Source organism: Aethalodelphis obliquidens, unplaced genomic scaffold, assembly GCF_003676395.1.
Source record: "Aethalodelphis obliquidens isolate GAN/ISIS:26980383/991018 unplaced genomic scaffold, ASM367639v1 scaffold12, whole genome shotgun sequence".
Lineage (NCBI taxonomy): Eukaryota > Metazoa > Chordata > Mammalia > Artiodactyla > Delphinidae > Aethalodelphis > Aethalodelphis obliquidens.
The window spans coordinates 30589318-30607250 of NW_020837956.1; the positions used below are offsets into that span (position 1 = coordinate 30589318).

At 44.9% G+C, this 17933-nt stretch overlaps 1 protein-coding gene and 1 long non-coding RNA gene across 2 annotated transcripts; one reads left to right on the forward strand and one right to left on the reverse strand.

Moving 5' to 3' along the window:
• Positions 1-4361: 4361 nt before the first annotated feature.
• Positions 4362-17442, forward strand: LOC113624030 (uncharacterized). The gene is made up of 2 exons (XR_003434173.1): positions 4362-4543; positions 17395-17442. It is a non-coding gene; the product is annotated as an uncharacterized LOC113624030 (long non-coding RNA).
• MSGN1 (mesogenin 1) lies at positions 4756-7358 on the reverse strand. Its single transcript, XM_027113779.1, has one exon. The coding sequence runs from the start codon at positions 6150-6152 to the stop codon at positions 5586-5588; it is 567 nt and encodes a 188-aa protein (XP_026969580.1). The 5' UTR covers positions 6153-7358; the 3' UTR covers positions 4756-5585.
• Positions 17443-17933: the final 491 nt, after the last annotated feature.

The window sequence follows — 17933 nt, forward strand, 5'->3', positions numbered from 1 at the left end:
GAAATGATGTGTAAACTGTAGTCCCTAGGAACAAGTACTTCTGAAATCTGATCTGTGATCCCTTTGGAGGCATACAAAAGCCCCAAGTTTGTTACCAAACTCCCATACTTTTCTCACATTCCAGTCTATGAGAGAGAGAGAAAGAATGACCATGCTCTATATCATGTGGGAGGAGAGTAGAAAAGGTATCACAGTTTAAAATATGCCCTGATCTCTGTACATCCTATAAAGTTGCTTGAACATGCAAATGCAAACCTTCTTCAAATGAGAGCATAGACTAGTGGGAGAGGCTTGAATGCGGAGACTCTGCTGTGTCTTATTTTGTTCCTGGCTGCATTTCCGGCACCTGGAGCTTAGTCTTGTCAAAACAGTGAGTCAAGCAGCCCTGGGTGGAATCCTGAGCCCTGCACCAATTATGTGACCTTGGGCAAGGTGACTTGGCTTCTCTGAGCCTGTGTCTTTATTTGCAAAATGGGCTAATATTAGTGATCTCCTATTGTTGGCTGTTAAGAGTGAAAGAGAAAAAGTATATTGAGTCTTTGCCCCTGAGACTGACACCTCAGATGATGAATCTACAACTACTGTTGGCAGGGCTGGGAAGAGCCTGTGCGGTGCCTTCTAAACTCTCCTCCCTCCTGCACAGCCCTGACCTCCAGCCCTGCTGGGCTCCCCACTTAACTTAATGAAGAGAAGTAGAAGTCAATAGAGTTTATATGAGAAAGAACTTAATGGGAGACTCTGCTAAGGAAAGGAGAGTCAATAGCCCCAACCCCAAGAGACAAACAAATAAGTGTGCTTTCTCCCCAGGCTTCTCAGAAGATTTTTGCTTTCTTCCTCCTCAGGGCTGGGACTTTCTGGAACCAAAATAATAAGAGCAAGTCCATCCAGCGCTGCTCTAAGAGGCACTGCTTAGTCTTCAGTATTTCATTGCAAGGTAGAGGTTATCTTGGCTTCCCAGCAGGAGGACAAGAGGTGTTTGCCAAGCTCTTGCTGCCTTCAAGCCAGCTTGGACTGCGCCCACAGGGGTCAAGGCCCAGGTCCAGTCTCCTTGCTGCAGCCTGGAGCCTGTATGGGAATCAAACAACGCCTCAGGGGAGTCACATAATATACTAAGCTACTGTAATGAGAGCTCAGAGCGGCAGCTCCAAAACTCACTTGCATATGCATCTTCTTTTGCTGTTGTTTTTTTTTTAAGATGTCCTAAAGTAAGGGTAATTCTGTCGACTTGTCAGTTTGCTGAGGCTCTCTCCCACCCCAGCTCTGACCTCTCTCCCAATTAGCTGATGCGGCCTAAACCACAAGAAGAACAAAGAAACCTCAGCCTGGTGTGAATTGTGGAACATTTTATTGAACACAAATGAACAGCAGAAGTCAGGTTTCTCTGTGGATTAAGAAGGACTCTAGGCGCCAGCAAGGAGGTGAAAGGAATTTTGGAGGAAATGTTTGGGGCAGAGGCAGAAGTTCAAAGGGAAATAGTTTAGAGGACAAGATGAAGAGCCCTTTCAGAAATGCTTCAGACAGTAAAAGAAATGAGGGCCCCAGAGATGGCGAGGCAGAGACAAAGCTGAGAAGCCTGGGCGTGAGCATTTGCCGAGAAAGCTCTCTGTCTGCTCAGCCCAGGGCACACAGAGTCGCCTGGAGGAAACGGCAGCGCGATTCTGCAGGAGGGGCCCGAGCTTTGGAGTTAAGAGCTGAACTCACCCGCTGCCAACTAGCCAACCACGTGCCCGCAGCTAATCGTGTGGCTTTACACCATTTAGCTGTCCTAAACCTTCGTTTCCTCATCCTCAAAACGGGACTGATAACGTCCACCCCCAGGGGCGGTTAGGAGGATTACATGAAATTATGAGTGTGAAAACTCTGACCACAACACGGTGGATGCCCACAAACTGTGGTTCCCTAGCCAAGCACCAGAAATAACTTAATCTTGAGCTACGCTTGAGCCAACTGCTTTTAACTGCTTTCTAGAGGAATCAGGGACCCGGTCCAGCTAGCTATCCTCCCCACTCCGGAGATGACTTCACTGGGGATTACTGCGGAGTTGAATGCTGACGTGCAGCTGCCTCTCCTGGTGACGGCCTGCCGGGGCTGCAGGTGGTGACGGTAAGACCAGGGAACTGTCACCTACTCCAGGCTTTCCACATGCCTCCCCTCTGAGGAGGACCTTCGGAGTCCTGAGGGCAAGCCCACCTAGTAGTTGAGTTGGTGGCTTTCCAGAATTTTTTGAAACTAAAGATAGGACCTCCTAACCCATCCACAGTATTTTGTCCCCAGGGCAACCAAAATTATTCAAGCGATGTATAAACCATGCTTAAAGCTTGAGCTTCAAAAAATCAAAAGCTGGGCTTCCCTGGTGGCGCAGTGGTTGAGAGTCCACCTGCCAATGCAGGGGACACGGGTTCGTGCCCCGGTCCGGGAGGATCCCACGTGCCGTGGAGCAGCTGGGCCCGTGAGCCATGGCCGCTGGGCCTGCGTGTCCGGAGCCTGTGCTCCACAACGGGAGAGGCCACAACAGTGAAAGGCCTGTGTACCGCAAAAAAAAAAAAAAAGAAAAAATCAAAAGCCAAGCACATTTGGGTTCCACTCTCTTTAAAATGGCAAGGAAAATACCAGCTGGTCTAGACGCTGATGAAAGGCTGAACACTCCCTTTCCCATATTATTATCCTCTCTAATTCTCTTCCCCCGACACATGAAACATCACACACACACACACACACACACACACAAAGGAACAAATACACACACATCTGCACACACACACATGCTCACGTGAACACCTGTACATGCACAGGGTGGAATCCCTTGAAGAAAATCTTGATATTATTCAACATTTTCTAGTTTCTCCTCTAAGGCATCAACAAGAAATACATCAGAAGTAGACAAAGATCTGTATACATAGGATGACATTTTAGCAGCTCTTCCCCACTGTCACCCACCACCCCTCATGACAAGTTATACTTATTTTGCAGTTATAAGAAGATTAATCAGAAATAAAGTTAGATTCCTTCTTTGCACTATGGACAAAAATAAATTGCAGGTATATTAAAGATCCATTTATAAATATTAAAATATTTGAAAAATCAAAATATTTGGATAGCCTTGGAACTGGGAGAAGTTAAGCAAAGGGAAGAAACACAGAAGCCATTAAAAAAAAAGAGGAGAGATTTGATCATATACAAATGAAAAGCTTCAAAGAACAAAAGATATCAGAATCAAAATCATAAATATAAGATACCATACACAAAGATGATAACAAAATGAGAAACTGGAAGGAAAATTTTCAATACGTACAGTGTGCAAAGAAATCTCCCAAATTCTTAACAAGATAAATAACCCAATAGAAAACTGGCAAAGGACATACACTGGCGAGTTATAGAAGAACCAAAATGAACAGCAGTCACAAAAAGATTTTAAAAGGTGAGCCATCTCAGATTGTACACAGGGAAATTAAAATTAACACAAGAACAGCAGAACCCTTTTTTAATCCATTGAAAATTTCAGAAGATTGATAATATCCAGGGACAACGTGGACCAGCTGCTTCTGTCCCATAATGTTGGGCAAGTGTAAATAACTACGAACTTTTCTACACCTAACTGTATCTATTTAAATTTAAAGTGTGCAAGCACACAAGTCTGATCCAGGAATCCCATTTCTGGGAAATTTTCAAGCTAATGATAATATCAGTGGATAAAGCTAGTTGTCCGTGATGTTTGTTAACAGCAGTTTTTGGTAATAAAAAACTGAAAAAACCCTAAATTTCATTCAAAAGGTGATTAATTAAACAAATTGTGTTTAGCATAGCATACCTGTGCTATGGAACATTGTTCGAACCTCTACTTTCCCCTATATTTTTCACGTGTGACTTAGGGCAAGTCTGTGCTTCAATTTCCTCATCTATAAAATCAAAGAAATAATGGTACTTACAATACGGATTTATTTGTGTTAAACTGGAAGGACTTTTACTATATATTGCTAAGTAAAAAAAAAGCAATTTTCAGAATTCAAGGTATTCTTAAAAAATGTATATACACCTATATTTATTTGTATACGTTTGTATCAGCAAAGAAAGTGGAGAAGTTATATATTAAATTGTGAACACACCTACTGCCTTTGTAATTTGTTATTAAAAACAAGAAAAAAAACCAGTAGAAAAAATGACAGGAGACAATTCACCAAAAAAAAAAAAAAAAGCAGCTGGTTAATAACAATTGGGAGAAAAATTCAGCCCTAAAAAAGCCTACTAGGGCTTCCCTGGTGGCGCAGTGGTTGAGAGTCCGCCTGCCGATGCAGGTGCATGCCGGGAATATCCCACATGCCGTGGAGCTGCTGGACCCGTGAGCCATGGCCGCTGAGCCTGCGCGTCCGGAGCCTGTGCTCCGCAACGGGAGAGGCCACAACAGTGCGAGGCCCGCGTACCACACACACACACAAAAAAGCCTACTAGTTTCTGAGGAACTCCTTAATTCCAAGCCTCCTTTTCAATGACGTGTGCCATCAGATCAGCCAAGCTGAGGGCGCTACAGTCACCACCTTAAGATGAGGTACTGGGAAGAGGGGGTGTGTTTGTGCGGGCGTGCATGTGAGGTGATTTGGGGGGTGTAGGAGAAGGAGCTATGGCTAAAGAAATAAATCCCTTTGGAGGGTTAGACAGAGACTTGAGTTCTAATCCTGACCCTTTCACTTATCTCTAGACTCAAACTAGAGTTTTGGGCCAATCTCTTCATTTGAGAAATGAGTAAGTGAAGGGATTCAGTGAGGTCATCATATTCACACCCGGCCTGGCTCAGGGAGAGCCCACCCTCCCAGCTCTATTCAAGCCCCGGCTGTGATGCTGAGTCTTCCGCCTTTTCCTCCTCTGGCTCCAAAAGCCCTGTAAAGCCTCCTTTTCTTTCCCTTAAGAGAGAAGGGGCTGGTCTTTAAACTCTCCAGTCTGTCTTAATGTAGTCTGTCTGCCTGTGAGTTTCTATTTACCATGTCACTAATTTCTTCTGCATTTAAGTGATTTTGTTCCCTGCAAAAGCAAAGGCCTGATTTTAGTCACACACACACACACACACACACACACACACACGCACACGAACAAAATAAAACAGGAGCGCTGTAGCCCTTTACTTGACACTAATCTTTCTAAGTAAGAATCCAGGTGTCACCCTGGATCCCGTACAAAATACAGGTTTAGTTAGCAACAGAAAGAAAGCTACCCCCCCCCCAAAATGGCAGGAGAAGATTAATTGTAACAATTTTACACGATTGAAAAAATACATTTGAAATCACTGACCCTTTAAAATACCTCGAACAGACAGAAAAGGGTAAAGCCAACTGTCTCTTTGCAAAGGGCAAGTCTCTTGAGAAATGGTGGGAAAACTGGAAGCAAAAGTACCTGCTGACTGTCAGTTAAGTGTTCTGGTGGTCCTGACTAGTCCAGTGGGAATTCCCTTAGAACTTTTCAGACAACAAGGTCACCACGCTCACTGTATAACGATAACCAGGTGCTGTTGTGCCGTGAGGTGGTCCAGGTCTTTAAAGGTCCTCTGCCCCCACCCAGGGGGCTGGGTGGTAAGTCCCTGAGTCCCTGGGCCGAGCTCAGGTGCTCTGGGCCCCGCTGTTGAGAAGGTCTGTGAGTTCTCCGATGTACTTGATGGTGTACTTCAGCGTCTGGATCTTGGTGAGCGGCTGGCCCCTTTGGCTGTAGACGGGTGGCAGGTAATTCCGGAGGGTGTGCAGGGCATCGGCCAAGGTCCTCATCCGGAGCTTCTCCCTCTCGCTGGCCTTCCGTCTCCGCTGAACAGACATCCTGACTTTGGTGCCCTTCGGGGTTTTGGGGCCACCAGCACCCTGCAGATAGGCAGGCTGGAAAGCTAACATATCATAGCCCACCTCCACCAGGCCGCCAGTCCCAAGGCCGCCGCAGTCATCGCCGCCCCCATTGTTGGCACCTCCATGCCCACAGGACAGCCCAGCCACAGCCGGACAAGGAGAAGAATAGGACTCCAGCGATGGGGCCGGAGAGAGGCTCTGGGTGGGAGAGGCCTGGGTCAGCTCAAAGGGCCCTGCCCTGTCTTTCCAGTCCCAGGAGGACAGCAGGCCAGGGCTGTCGGAGGAGTCCAAGCCATCTTCGAGGCTGAGGAAGGTCTCACGCAGGCTGTCCATGCCTGCGACACAACTGCAGAGAGAACGACTCCGTGGCAAGTGAGAAGGAAAGTTCTGCCGCCCGGCCAGGGCAGAGGTCTCTTTTATGATGGTCGGGGAGAAGTGCTGAAGTGGGAACGAGGGCCGGGTAGAGGGAGTTCAAAGGAGAAACCAAGGACCAAGATGGAGAATGAACTCTTCAGGTGTCACTTTCTCCTCATTGATAATTAGCATCTTCCAGCTAAAATGTCTTTAAACAGAAAGGCCTCTGAGAGAAGAAAAAAGGAATTATCTTGTTGTAACTAAACCAATTAAAGCTGCATAACTAGACTTAGCATGTCCTGTGGAACTCATTAATGAGGGAGCGAAGAAAAACAAACCTAGGGCAATCTGCAGCAAGGAAGTGGTGGTGAGGGGCCTGGTGGAGAGGTGCAGAGTGCCCCAGAGGGGCCACGACCGCTTAGAGATCTCGGAGCAGAGGGGGTGCAATGCTGGAGAAGCGGTGTGCTCTAGGGACAAGGTAACCCCTCTGAGCTTGGATTCTTCATTTGTCAAAACGCAGACAACGGCTCTTACTGCATGCGGCTCTTGGGAGGAGGGAACACAGGCACACCTTGGACGCCCGTTTCCTCCTTTCCTTCCTCTTTAGCAAATTTCCTTGGGTTTTGCAGAGTGCAGACAAGCCCCCAGCATTCCTACACCGAGAATGACAAAAGCCAACAGCTCCAGTAAACCCAGAGCCATAATGAGCAGGAAATATCCTTCGAGAAGCTTAAAGCCCTAGCTTTAACTGAGCAGTTTGGGATTTCCCCCAGCAAACAGACACGGGGAAACAGAAAGCTCCTTTAGGGCAGGGAAGTTTGGAAAGTACCTGGCATTTAGCCTTCTGAAGGTCTTTTGAATATCCAGCTGCAGAGTCACACCTTGTTTTTTGAAATGTATAGAGGAAGTGTGAAATTAACTAGGGAGCCTGTTTTCCCCACCATAGCTCCAAATGCTGCTGAATGTGTTAAGTTGGATGGTCTTGCTAGTTTGCTTCACTTCCTAATGCTCGGAGACATAGACCCTGTGCTTTGGAAAGGGGGTCTCAGATTCCCCATTTGTCCCACAAAAGCAACTTATTCTCTGTGCCACTAATTCCAGAAATTAGTAGGAACATCAGACTCACAGTGAGTTACATTTCATATTAATGTGTCCTTTAACATGGTTATTAAGGTCCCTTTGCAGTTACCGAAAAGAAATGTCAATGGTGTAATTAGAACATTTGTGGTATTTTTTAATTAGCTTGGCTCAGGGGGAAAATAGCTCAAGCAGGTAATCTGTGGAAGAATGCTCTTAATTTTGCCATTTACTAAAAGACCCTAAGCCGTATCTTGAAGAATAATAATGTTAATGAAACATAATAAATGTAATAAATGACTTCTCCTTTCCCTTCTCCTCTTTCTCTCCCTTCAACTCTTATTGGAAAGCCTAGAATCTGTTGATTCTATTCAAGGAATTTTATATATTGTTATAACTAACCTTTATCTAAAAAAAGAACAAAACACACTTTACAGATAAAAATACTGAGGCTCTAAGAGCTTAAAAGAATCAGTAAAGATTTCCCTGGTAGGAAGTGGTAGTGCCACCAGGAAGTGGTTGACCCAAGATCCCTCTTAAGACCCCAAAGCCCACCTTAAAAAAAAAAAACCTTTGGTTTCGGCAGAGGCAGGTGACGTGACTGTGACTCGGAGAGGAGGGTGCTCTCAGTAGACCTCAGGTGGATGTGGTGGTCCCCGTCACCGTGGGCTTTCAGGCCTTGTATTGTAAACCACGTAAGACCATTTCTGCTTCCAGACGCCATCATATTTTTCCCTCTCTAAAGCTTCTTTCTAAAATTGCTGGTTTCTTAAACTTCTATTTTCGGAAATTTCATTTTCTAAATGAGACAATATCTGTCAAATCCTTGGTATACATAGACACTTAATACATGTAGGTTTTGTTCTCGTTGTTACTGTATGTGCACGGTCAAATTAACCAGTACCAGAACGACTTACTGGGTTCTGACTCCTCTCTCCCCTGACCCTGGTCACCCAGAAACCTGCTCTTACAACAAGGAAAACTGCCTGGTTTCCATGTTTGTCAATGTAGACTCTCACTCTGGTAAGAAACAAACCAGAACCAGACTTGCATTTACCCCGCAATGAAGCATTTCCACCCTCAGAGGAAAATGGAGGCCCAGGACAGCCTAACGCTGTTAGCATGCGAAGGCCTATAGCTGAGCACATGCCAGTTGGTGCTTTTCTATCTCCATTGAGGACCAGGCCACAGAAAGTGGACAAGACTAAACTGGACCCAGTAAAGCCTCGTTGACAGTGTGGTGTAGCGGGAATATGCGCTAGAGTTCACCCTCCTTTAGACCAAATGACTCACCCCCTCAGGGCCTGAGGATTTTAATTTGTAAAAGGAGGATAGTAGCATCTGTTCTACTTTGCAAAGAGCACCTGTGAAGTGAGGAGTGTAGACCAGAGGATCGTTAAACCCCCATCCAGCTTTAAAATGCGGTGCAACACGTTACTGTGTGAACATGGTACTTGATCGGAAGTAACCCATGATCACACCCGTGAAGGGACTTAGAGACTACTGAGTCCATCCTTTTATTTGCATTCTGGAGACGACAATGACTCGCTCAGTGTCACACCGAAAGGCTGTGGCAAAGATGGGAATAGAAAAGCCAAAGTTGCCTGGCTCCCAGATCTGTCATGTTTCTTCCCTTGAAGCTAATACAGATTAAGTGATAGATAAGCTTTCATATCAGTCAGAATGCATAGTTCCCACAGTACTGAGTTATTGGAATAAATATTTTAATATGAACTTAAATGTCATTCATTCAAAACAATTTATAAGCTATTGTGACTATGATTGTAACACATTAAAAAGAATTCTCCAACCCCAAGGCATTCTCCTGAGAGGACTTTAAAACGTGCTGCATACCAAGTACTGCGCTGGGTGCGGAGGACAGAAAGTTAAATTTAAAACCTTTTTTTCTTTGTGTTGCTGAGAGTATTGAGGGTGGAGATAGAGAAGTAAAAATACTTATAAAACCATGTGTAAGCGCTATGATAAATTGAATCAGAGGGCACCACCTGCACAACTGTATGTGGCAGCCCTGGGGGCCCTCTGTGTCCCCATTGCCATATTAGCACCCGTAGTACTTCAGTGGCTGTCCAAACATTGGTGGATGGCTAGAAAGTGATATTAGTGTCAAGAGGAGAGCCATCGGAGGCAGACTAAACCTGGGTCAAATCTTAGAAATAGTTGTGCACAGATGAGGCCACGATAAAGAATCTGGAGGGTTTTCTGTAAGGTATGATGTCTGCAGCCTTGCTTTTTAAGTAACATTCCTGTGGGTTCTTAAAAGGCTGTTCCTTTAAAAGTAGAGCTCTTTTAACAAGGTGAAAGTTTGGAGGAGAGCATTCTAGCCATTGCTTGATGGTTAGACCTAGCATGAATTGTGCAAGAAACTACCAGTCATTCCATGGTCCCAGGGGGTCAATTGGAGCTGGAGAGGAGAGCCTTGTTCACAATGATAAGGCACTTGGAGTTTATCTTGTAGATGACAGGAGCTTCTAGTCATCAGGATGAAATTTAAGCAGAGGCCGGATCTGGCCAGCAGAACCCTAGAGCCATCACTCTAGCTGCTTGTGGAGGACGTGTTTGAGTGGAACATGCCTGGAGGCCAAGGCTGCACCAGGTCTTATTCTAGGTGCTTAACAGAGGTTAACTCACATTAATCCTCGAAACGACCCTATGAAGTATATGCCATGATCATCACCAATCCTCTTTGACTAATATTAGAAATTGAGGCACAGTTTGCAGCAACACAGATGGACCTCGAGATTATCACACTAAAGCGAAGTAAGTCACAAAGACAAATACCATATGATATCACTTATATGTGGAATCTAAAATATGACACAAATGAACGTATCTACGAAACAGAAATATTCACAGATATAGAGAACAGACTTGTGGTTGCCAAGGAGGAGGGGAGGAGGGGAGAGAAGGGTTGGGAGTTTGGGATTAGCAGATGCAAACTATTATCTATAGGATGGATAAACAACAAGGTCCTACTGTATAGCCCAAGGAACTATATTCAACATACCGTGATAAACCATAATGGAAAAGAATATGAAAAAGCATACATATATGTATAACTGAATCACTTTGCTGTACAGCAGAAATTAACACAACATTGTAAATCAACCATACTTCAATAACATATTTTTTTCAGAAAAGAAATTGAGGCACAGAGGGGTTAAGTAATTTGCCCAGGACCCCACACCTAATGACTGGTAGCCCTAAGATTCGACCCTAAGCAGGCTGCCTTGGGTCCAGCCTTTTAACCACTGGCCAGAACACCGGAGAAGAATGAGAGACATCAGCATGATGGTCCCTGTAGTGCCCTTGAAGCCAGAACCCAAGCTTGAACTTCAACTCTGTAAATACGAGAAGCCTGATTGATTGGTACCATTCAATCATGTAGACAATACAGGGCGCCTGAGATTGGCACTGTAGGGGCTAAAAACACAAAGTAGGTTTAGACTTGCTGTCCTTACTCCTAAATTAGATGTTAACATAAGATAGGCACTCCTCTCTGCCATGTTAGTGAACAGGCATAATTCTTACAGTCTTAAAGGAGTGTCATGTGTGCGTGCGTGTGTGTGTGTGTGAAGCAGTCCCTTTCTTGGCCATACACAGTTATCCCAGGGATGAAACAATAATAATAAATGTATTTAGTGCTAAGTGCTTTGTATGGTTTATTCCATTTAAATCTTACAAAAAATCCTTTAAAGAAAACACTGGGGCTTAGAGAAGTTGAAAAAGTGGCCCAAAGTCACAAGATTAACCCGTGGAGGAGACACAGTCAAGACCCAGGCAGTCTGACTCCGAAGCACCGAGCTCCAGGAAGTGATTTTACATCTTGAGGGAAGAGGTAGGTGAGGGAGGGGTTTGGAAGTCCCCTTGGAGCCTGTTGGAAGGTTTGCCACTGTTTTCCAACTTTGGGTTTGCAGTTCCAAAATAAAGGCCTCTGTCACCCCATACCACTTTCTACTTAGACTTAGCCCACAAAATTATCTTTATCAAGCAGGTACGGGTGATATTTAGACATATTTTCCTATAATTGAAATTTTTAGAAAGAATTCTTTTTGTATAAATAAAACACTTTTATGTATATACGTCAATCACAGCAGCAATAACACCTTTTTTCTAAAGCTAGTTTTTTTTAATTTTATTGATTTGTTTGTTTGGTTGTTTTGCGGTACGCGGGCCTCTCACTGTGGTGGCCTCTCCCGTTGCGGAGCACAGGCTCCAGACGCTCAGGCTCAGTGGCCATGGCTCACGGGACCAGCCGCTCCGCGGCATGTGGGATCTTCCCGGACCGGGGCACGAACCCATGTCCCCTGCATTGGCAGGAGGACTCTCAACCACTGCACCACCAGGGAAGCCCCTAGTATTTTTTTTTAACAGATGCTTTTCTTTTGTAAGTCACCAATGTCTTTTTTATTTTTATCTGTTTATTTAAATTTATTTATTTTATTTATTTATTTTTGGCCATGTTGGGTCTTCATTGCTGTGTGCGGGCTTCTCTAGTTGTGGCAGGCAGGGGCTACTCTTAGTTGCGGTGCGCGGGCTTCTCATTGCGGCAGCTTCTCTTGTGGAGCATGGGCTCTAGGCACGCGGGATTCAGTAGTTGTGGCTCGCGGGCTTAGTTGCTCCACAGCATGTGGGATCTTCCCGGACCAGGGCTCGAACTCGTGTCCCCTGCATTGGCAGGCGGATTCTTAATCACTGAGCCACCAAGGAAGTCCAATAACACCTATTTTGAAGACTCACAACACTTACTCTGTGCTAGGTGCTAAAAATGAGGGCTTTGCCTACACTCTCACGTAATCCTCGATACGATCCAGTGAAGTAGGCATCATCCTCAGTTTACAAGAGAGGATGCAAAGCTCAGGTGCTCAGGACCTCGCCCAAGGTTCACAGGACCCAGCGTCCCCTTTGGAGACCCAGCCTTACCCAACATCTGTGCAGCAGACACCCCCAGAGCCACAGCCCAGTCACGCGACCACTTCCAGCCCTCACTGCCTCTAGCCCTGTGCTTGGCACGTCGACACTCAGTGGGCCCTGGTTTCAAAAGCTGTTTTTGGCCTTTGGGGTCTACACACTCCCCGGACCTTTGTATAATCCGCAGTCCCTTATCCTAGCCACAGCCCCACAGAACCCCACTGTCCACGGTAGCTCCTGGCCTTTCCGCTGGCAAGGGACACAGACGGTGCTTGAACACAGTTGGGACTAAGTTAAAAACCTGGACCGTTTGCCCTATCTCACAACCTTAGCGCCCAGCTCACATTTGGATAATAGATATTTCTCATGGGGCAGAGGGTGTGTGTGTGTGTGTGTGTGTGTGTGTGTGTGTGTGTCTGGGTGTGTGTTTAAAGAAAACACTTAAGTGCAATGTGATATCTTCCTATGCCCTTGAGCTGGTAAAGAGAAATAAAAGTAGCAGTTTCCTAGTTGGTTACTGACGCAGCCTCCTGGGCTGTGAAGCCTGTGAGAGTTCTAGCGAAGCCAGTGATGGTTCTTCCCAGCATCGCTTTCACGTCACTGCCATCGCTCTCTCTACAAACTAGGAAAATAATAAAAGTTTCTGGCTCTCATGATTTGAGTTTGAGGCTCATTGGAAAGCCAAAGGGTAATCTTTTTGTTTTCGTCCTCTTAAAAATAAATTGCAAAGCATTGTGCACTGTGCACATAGATGACTTTCACCAGCTGAGTATTTAAACTAGGACAAAGTAGCAGAAAAGAAAAATAGGAATGAAATCCTATGGCTGACTTCGTAGGAGAGATGAGAGACAGAAGATAAATAGGCTAAACTGTAGAAATCCTTTAGGACAGAAAGAGAAAAGCCTTGCAGACTTCTCAAGCAGTTCCTGAGGAGGATTTCCTGACCTGAAACCATGTTTATCTCCATCCCCTTGGCTAAGCAGTGTCACAAGGTAGAGTAGCACCCTTGCTCCCAAAAGTGTCTAAGATTTCTTTGTCCTCAAGCGCTTGTATGACCTGAGCTCAAGGTCCTCACTCATCAACTCACTCCACAGCCAAGTGCTGGGTGAACTTTCTTGGCCGAATGAATGTAGGTGGAGGCCAAGGCAGTGTGGCTTTCTCTTAAAAAAAGCCTTAAAAAGGCTATTCCCAAATAGCCATGTCCCTGTGGGGTCCCTACAGTTTCTTTCTTCTTTTTTTTTTTTTAAATAAATTTATTTATTTATTTATTTTATTTTTGTCTGCGTTGGGTCTTCGTTACTGTGCACAGGCTTTCTCTAGTTGCGGCGAGCGGGGGCTGCTCTTCGTTGCGGTGCGCAGGCTTCTCGTTGCGGTGGCTTCTCTTGTTGCGGAGCACGGGCTCTAGGCACGTGGGATTCAGTAGTTGCAGCACGCGGGCTCCGTAGTTGTGGCTTGCGGGCTCTACAGCACAGAGCTCAGTAGTTGTGGTGCAGGGGCTTAGTTGCTCCGTGGCATGTGGGATCTTCCCTGACCAGGGATCGAACCCGTGTCCCCTGCATTGGCAGGCAGATTCTGAACCACTGGGTCACCAGGGAAGTCCCGTCCCTATGGTTTCTAATCAGAATATGAGCCACCTTCTCTTTTGAATATATGACTAAATGTGTTCATTTGGGATAAATACCCAGTCACCATGTCTGCACAAAATGGGCAGTTCGGTGGAGGACAGGAAGGTAGCAGAGAGGGGCATGTGATGTGTGGGGCGGAGGAACATCAGAGCAGGGGAAGAGGGTAATAAATAGAGGAAGTGAAGCTAATTCTCCCTTGAGAGGAGCAGGGCAGAATGTGTGGGGTTTTCCTATTGCAAGGGAATATGAGCCGTTCGTCTTGTTTCAAAATCTCATGTCAATATTTAGTCCACAAATAGCCTGGGGTTTTCCACACAAGGAAGGAGAGGCAGCTTTGAGAGCTTCACCACTGATTGTTCAGCACCAGTCTAGCAAGATTCCAAAAAAAAAAAAAAAATCTCATGTGTTACATTTACACCTACTCCCCCTTTTAAGTTGGATTCTTTATTACCACTGGTATTTGGGGTGGCATTTTAATACCCATGTCAAAAAAGTTGAAAGCAATTTGCACTGAGGCTGTTCTCTAAGGATTTCCCTCTGTTTTTATCAGCCTGAGCAGCAGAAAAGTGCAGTTTCTTCTTTAGTCGTTGCCAATACCAATGACTAAGATGCCAAAACTCCTGGTATTAAATGAGTACTCAATGTTTTTAGCAAGATATCTGTGTAATGAGTCTGCTCATTTTCAGAAACTCTGGCCCCTCCTTTGGACCATTTTCAATTCAGACTTTCATATTTGCAAGTTAATTGGAACCTAAAAGGCAGATACAAGGCAAAGAACAAACGTGGGAAAATATTTCCAACAAATATGACTCAAAAGGATATTGCTATGAAGAACTCATACAGACAAGAAAAACACAAGCTTGCCTTTGGGGAGATGAACAAGGGCATAAATAAACAGCTCACAAAAGAAGTACCCAGCGGCTAACAAACGCAGAAGAAAATGTTCACCTCACTTAATCAAAGACATGCAAATGCAGCAACAAGGCGAGGCCATTTTTCACCTCCCAAATGGGCAAAGTTGGCAAGAGGGTGAGGAAACGGTCCCTCCCACACACCACTTGTGGGAGGGTAAACTGGTTAGATTTTTTTTTATATTTTAAAGTCTCCAGAATGCATTTGAGATTTAAAAGTCTCTTTGACACGTGAACTTTATTCTATAGAACTAAATCAAGCTGCAGTCAAATATTTATGGGCAAGAAAGTTCATCATAGTATTATGAGAGTAAAAAATTAGAAACAACCTCAACATCTAATAAGAAAGCAGTGATTACATAAATTATGTCCTCTCCATATGATGGCATACTATATAGTGGATAAAAACCGTATTTATGAAGAACATGTAATATAGGAACTATAATTTAATATTAGAATTGTAAAGCAAGATATATGAAATTAATACTTTGATACAATTACATTTTTTTTTAATAGAGAAAGACTAAGTGTTTGAGTGGTTACTTCTGGTAATAGGAATTGAGGATAAGTTTTCTTCGTTCATCTTTCTTCTTGAGGGGTAGTCTAGTGTCATGGTTAGAAAGTGTAGACTCTGCAGCTAGGCTTCCTAGGTCCAAACTTTGACTTGTCTACTTTTGTAACTATATGATCCTAAGCAGGTAACTTAATCTCTCTGCATCTCAGTTTCTCTATTTGTAGCACGGGAATCATAACAGCACCTACTTCACAGGATTGCTGTGAAGATTAATACATGGAAAGAAATTTCAATTTTTTGTAGTTGCTATTATAAAGTAACTATACTTTATAGTTGTCAGTATTCTCTAAGTTTCAAAAAATTATTAATTTAAAAATTAGAATTTTCAAAGCAGTGACTAGGCAAGGCTGGCCTGAGTAGGTCCATGTATAGTGTACAGTACAAAGACTTGAGGACCACAGTTGCCCTCAAGTTGAATCAAAGCAACTGGATAGTCCACTTATTTAAAAAGAAAGAAAGAAAAGACAAAGTCGGAAGGAGGGAGGGAAAGAAGGAAGGAAGGAAGGGCCAGGGCAGCCGGGGGAACAGCAGGGAGGACAGTGGGTGTGGGAAGGTGGATGGTCCAGCTGCTACTCCCGTTAAAAATACAAAAAAGGAGCATCTAAAGTGAAATAATCACAAAGTGAAAATATATCCTCAAACAGCCCCTGAGATCCCCACAGGGGAAAGGAAGGGAGGAAGGGAGGGAGGGAGGGAGGGACTCTGTAAAGACACTAGGACATCAACTAGTAGGATGTGCTAAGGTTGCTGAGTCTTTCTGGGGCTCCACGTTTAGCACGCATGGCACATAGCTCACATGCACACCTCCCACACTTCCATGACAACAAGAAGAACCTGGGGAGAGAGGAAGAATTATTTTGAAAAGGAAGATTCCTAGGCCCCTCTCCTGAAGCTCTGATTTGATGAGTCTAGGCTGGAGCCCAGTAATCTCTTTTTTTAATAAGCAGGGAAGCTGGGAATCACTCACTTGGACAGAGAGAAGACCTCCAGGGCTCCAAGAGCTACGGAGCCTGGCTCCAGAAAGCCAAGAGCATGTCCAGTGCAGGCCCTTTGTCTAGATTGTTGGAGAGAGATAAACCCTTGGAGGCAGGGAGGAGGACTGAGTGACCTCCCGGGCTTGACATTTTCATGCTATTAAAATCTCTTCTGATAACATCTCTGCCTGTCATTTAAGGCCATCCATGTTCTGGCTCATCCTGACCATCCCAACTTTCCATCCCCCTGGTCCTCAGGCACATTCTCTGCCCCATTCCAGGATGGCCCTACTTTGTCAGTAGACCACATTTTCTTCTCTCACCCTTCGCCTGGGCTGTGTCCCTCACCCAAATCTCTCTCTCTCTCCCTTAACCTCTCAGATTCTACCAGTCCCTCTGCGGGGCCAAGTGTCTTCTCCAGAAACCTCTGTGATTTCTCCACTCCTCAGAGACCATGTATACGGACAGCCCAATTCAGAAGTTTATTATACTGACAGCCCATTCAGAAGTTTATTATTATTCAGAAGTGTATTATATTGTTTAATAATTTTTCACTTGTTAAAATCAGAAACAAGGACCTTAATAATACCTAATACAAGAATATTGCCTTATAACATGTAAAAGATTTTCATATCTATTATATCTTTGGAGCTTCACAAACAACATCGCGAGGTGGGTAATATTATCATCACCATCAGAGAACTGAGGAAACTAAGGTTTAGAGAGGCTTTTTGAGCTTGCCTTCAGTCAAACGACCAATAAGTGGCAGAAGTAAGAAACTGTGCCACTGGTGAAAGGAATAGGGGATCCCCCATATGAAAACTTGAGATGTGGGGTGTTCACGAATGGCTCTCTTTGTTGTCTAGAGCTGGGGAGGGCTAAGACATCAGGCATTAAAGAACAGCTGCATTTCGGGGCTGAGCCGGTGTCATCCACAGGCTCAAATGGTGGGTTCATTATTGCAGCTGTTGCTGCTTTAGGGAGCCAGACAGCTGTTACCAGGAGGTGAATTCAAAGAGAACAGAGGAAATGGAATCCTGTGAAAATAACTGTGCCTGTATGTACGTGCTGGTGTTCTCCCTTCTCGCAGCTCAAAACGTCCTAAAGATTTAATCTAATTACTCCTTGTAGGAAGACCAGCCTTGGCAAGCACAAGTGAGAAAGCCAGGCAGAGAGAAGGTAAGTGTCTTAAACTAGCCTTTCCTGGACATTCTTAGGAATGGAAAGCCGAGGCTTTGAGGACTGCACAACTTTTCAATCATCAGCATTTGTGATCAGCTCTGCAGAAGGGTGATCTTGGCAGAGCCGGGGAGCCCTGGGAGTGTCTGTGCTAAGGAACAGACAGTGGGTTGGAGATGAATTTCCCACTCCCCCTCTCCCTCCTCTCCCATCCCTTCCCCACGTTGCAAGCTGTTGTCATCTTATGGATCTTAGCAACATTTTCCGATGTTTTGGAGACTGTGCCTGCTGATAAGCCCTTGGTCTGTTTTCTCTTTTGATATTCTTACTATCCAGCTTACTTCTCACTAAAGTTTCTTATTCCCTTCTCACCTGTCTCTTTCCTTCAGTTTGGACTTTCCCTTCTCACTCTCCTTAGAAGACAGGCTGCTCGTCCCATTGTTATACATGGGCTGGTGTAGCTTTCCTGCCTGGGGTGAGTGGTGCAATCC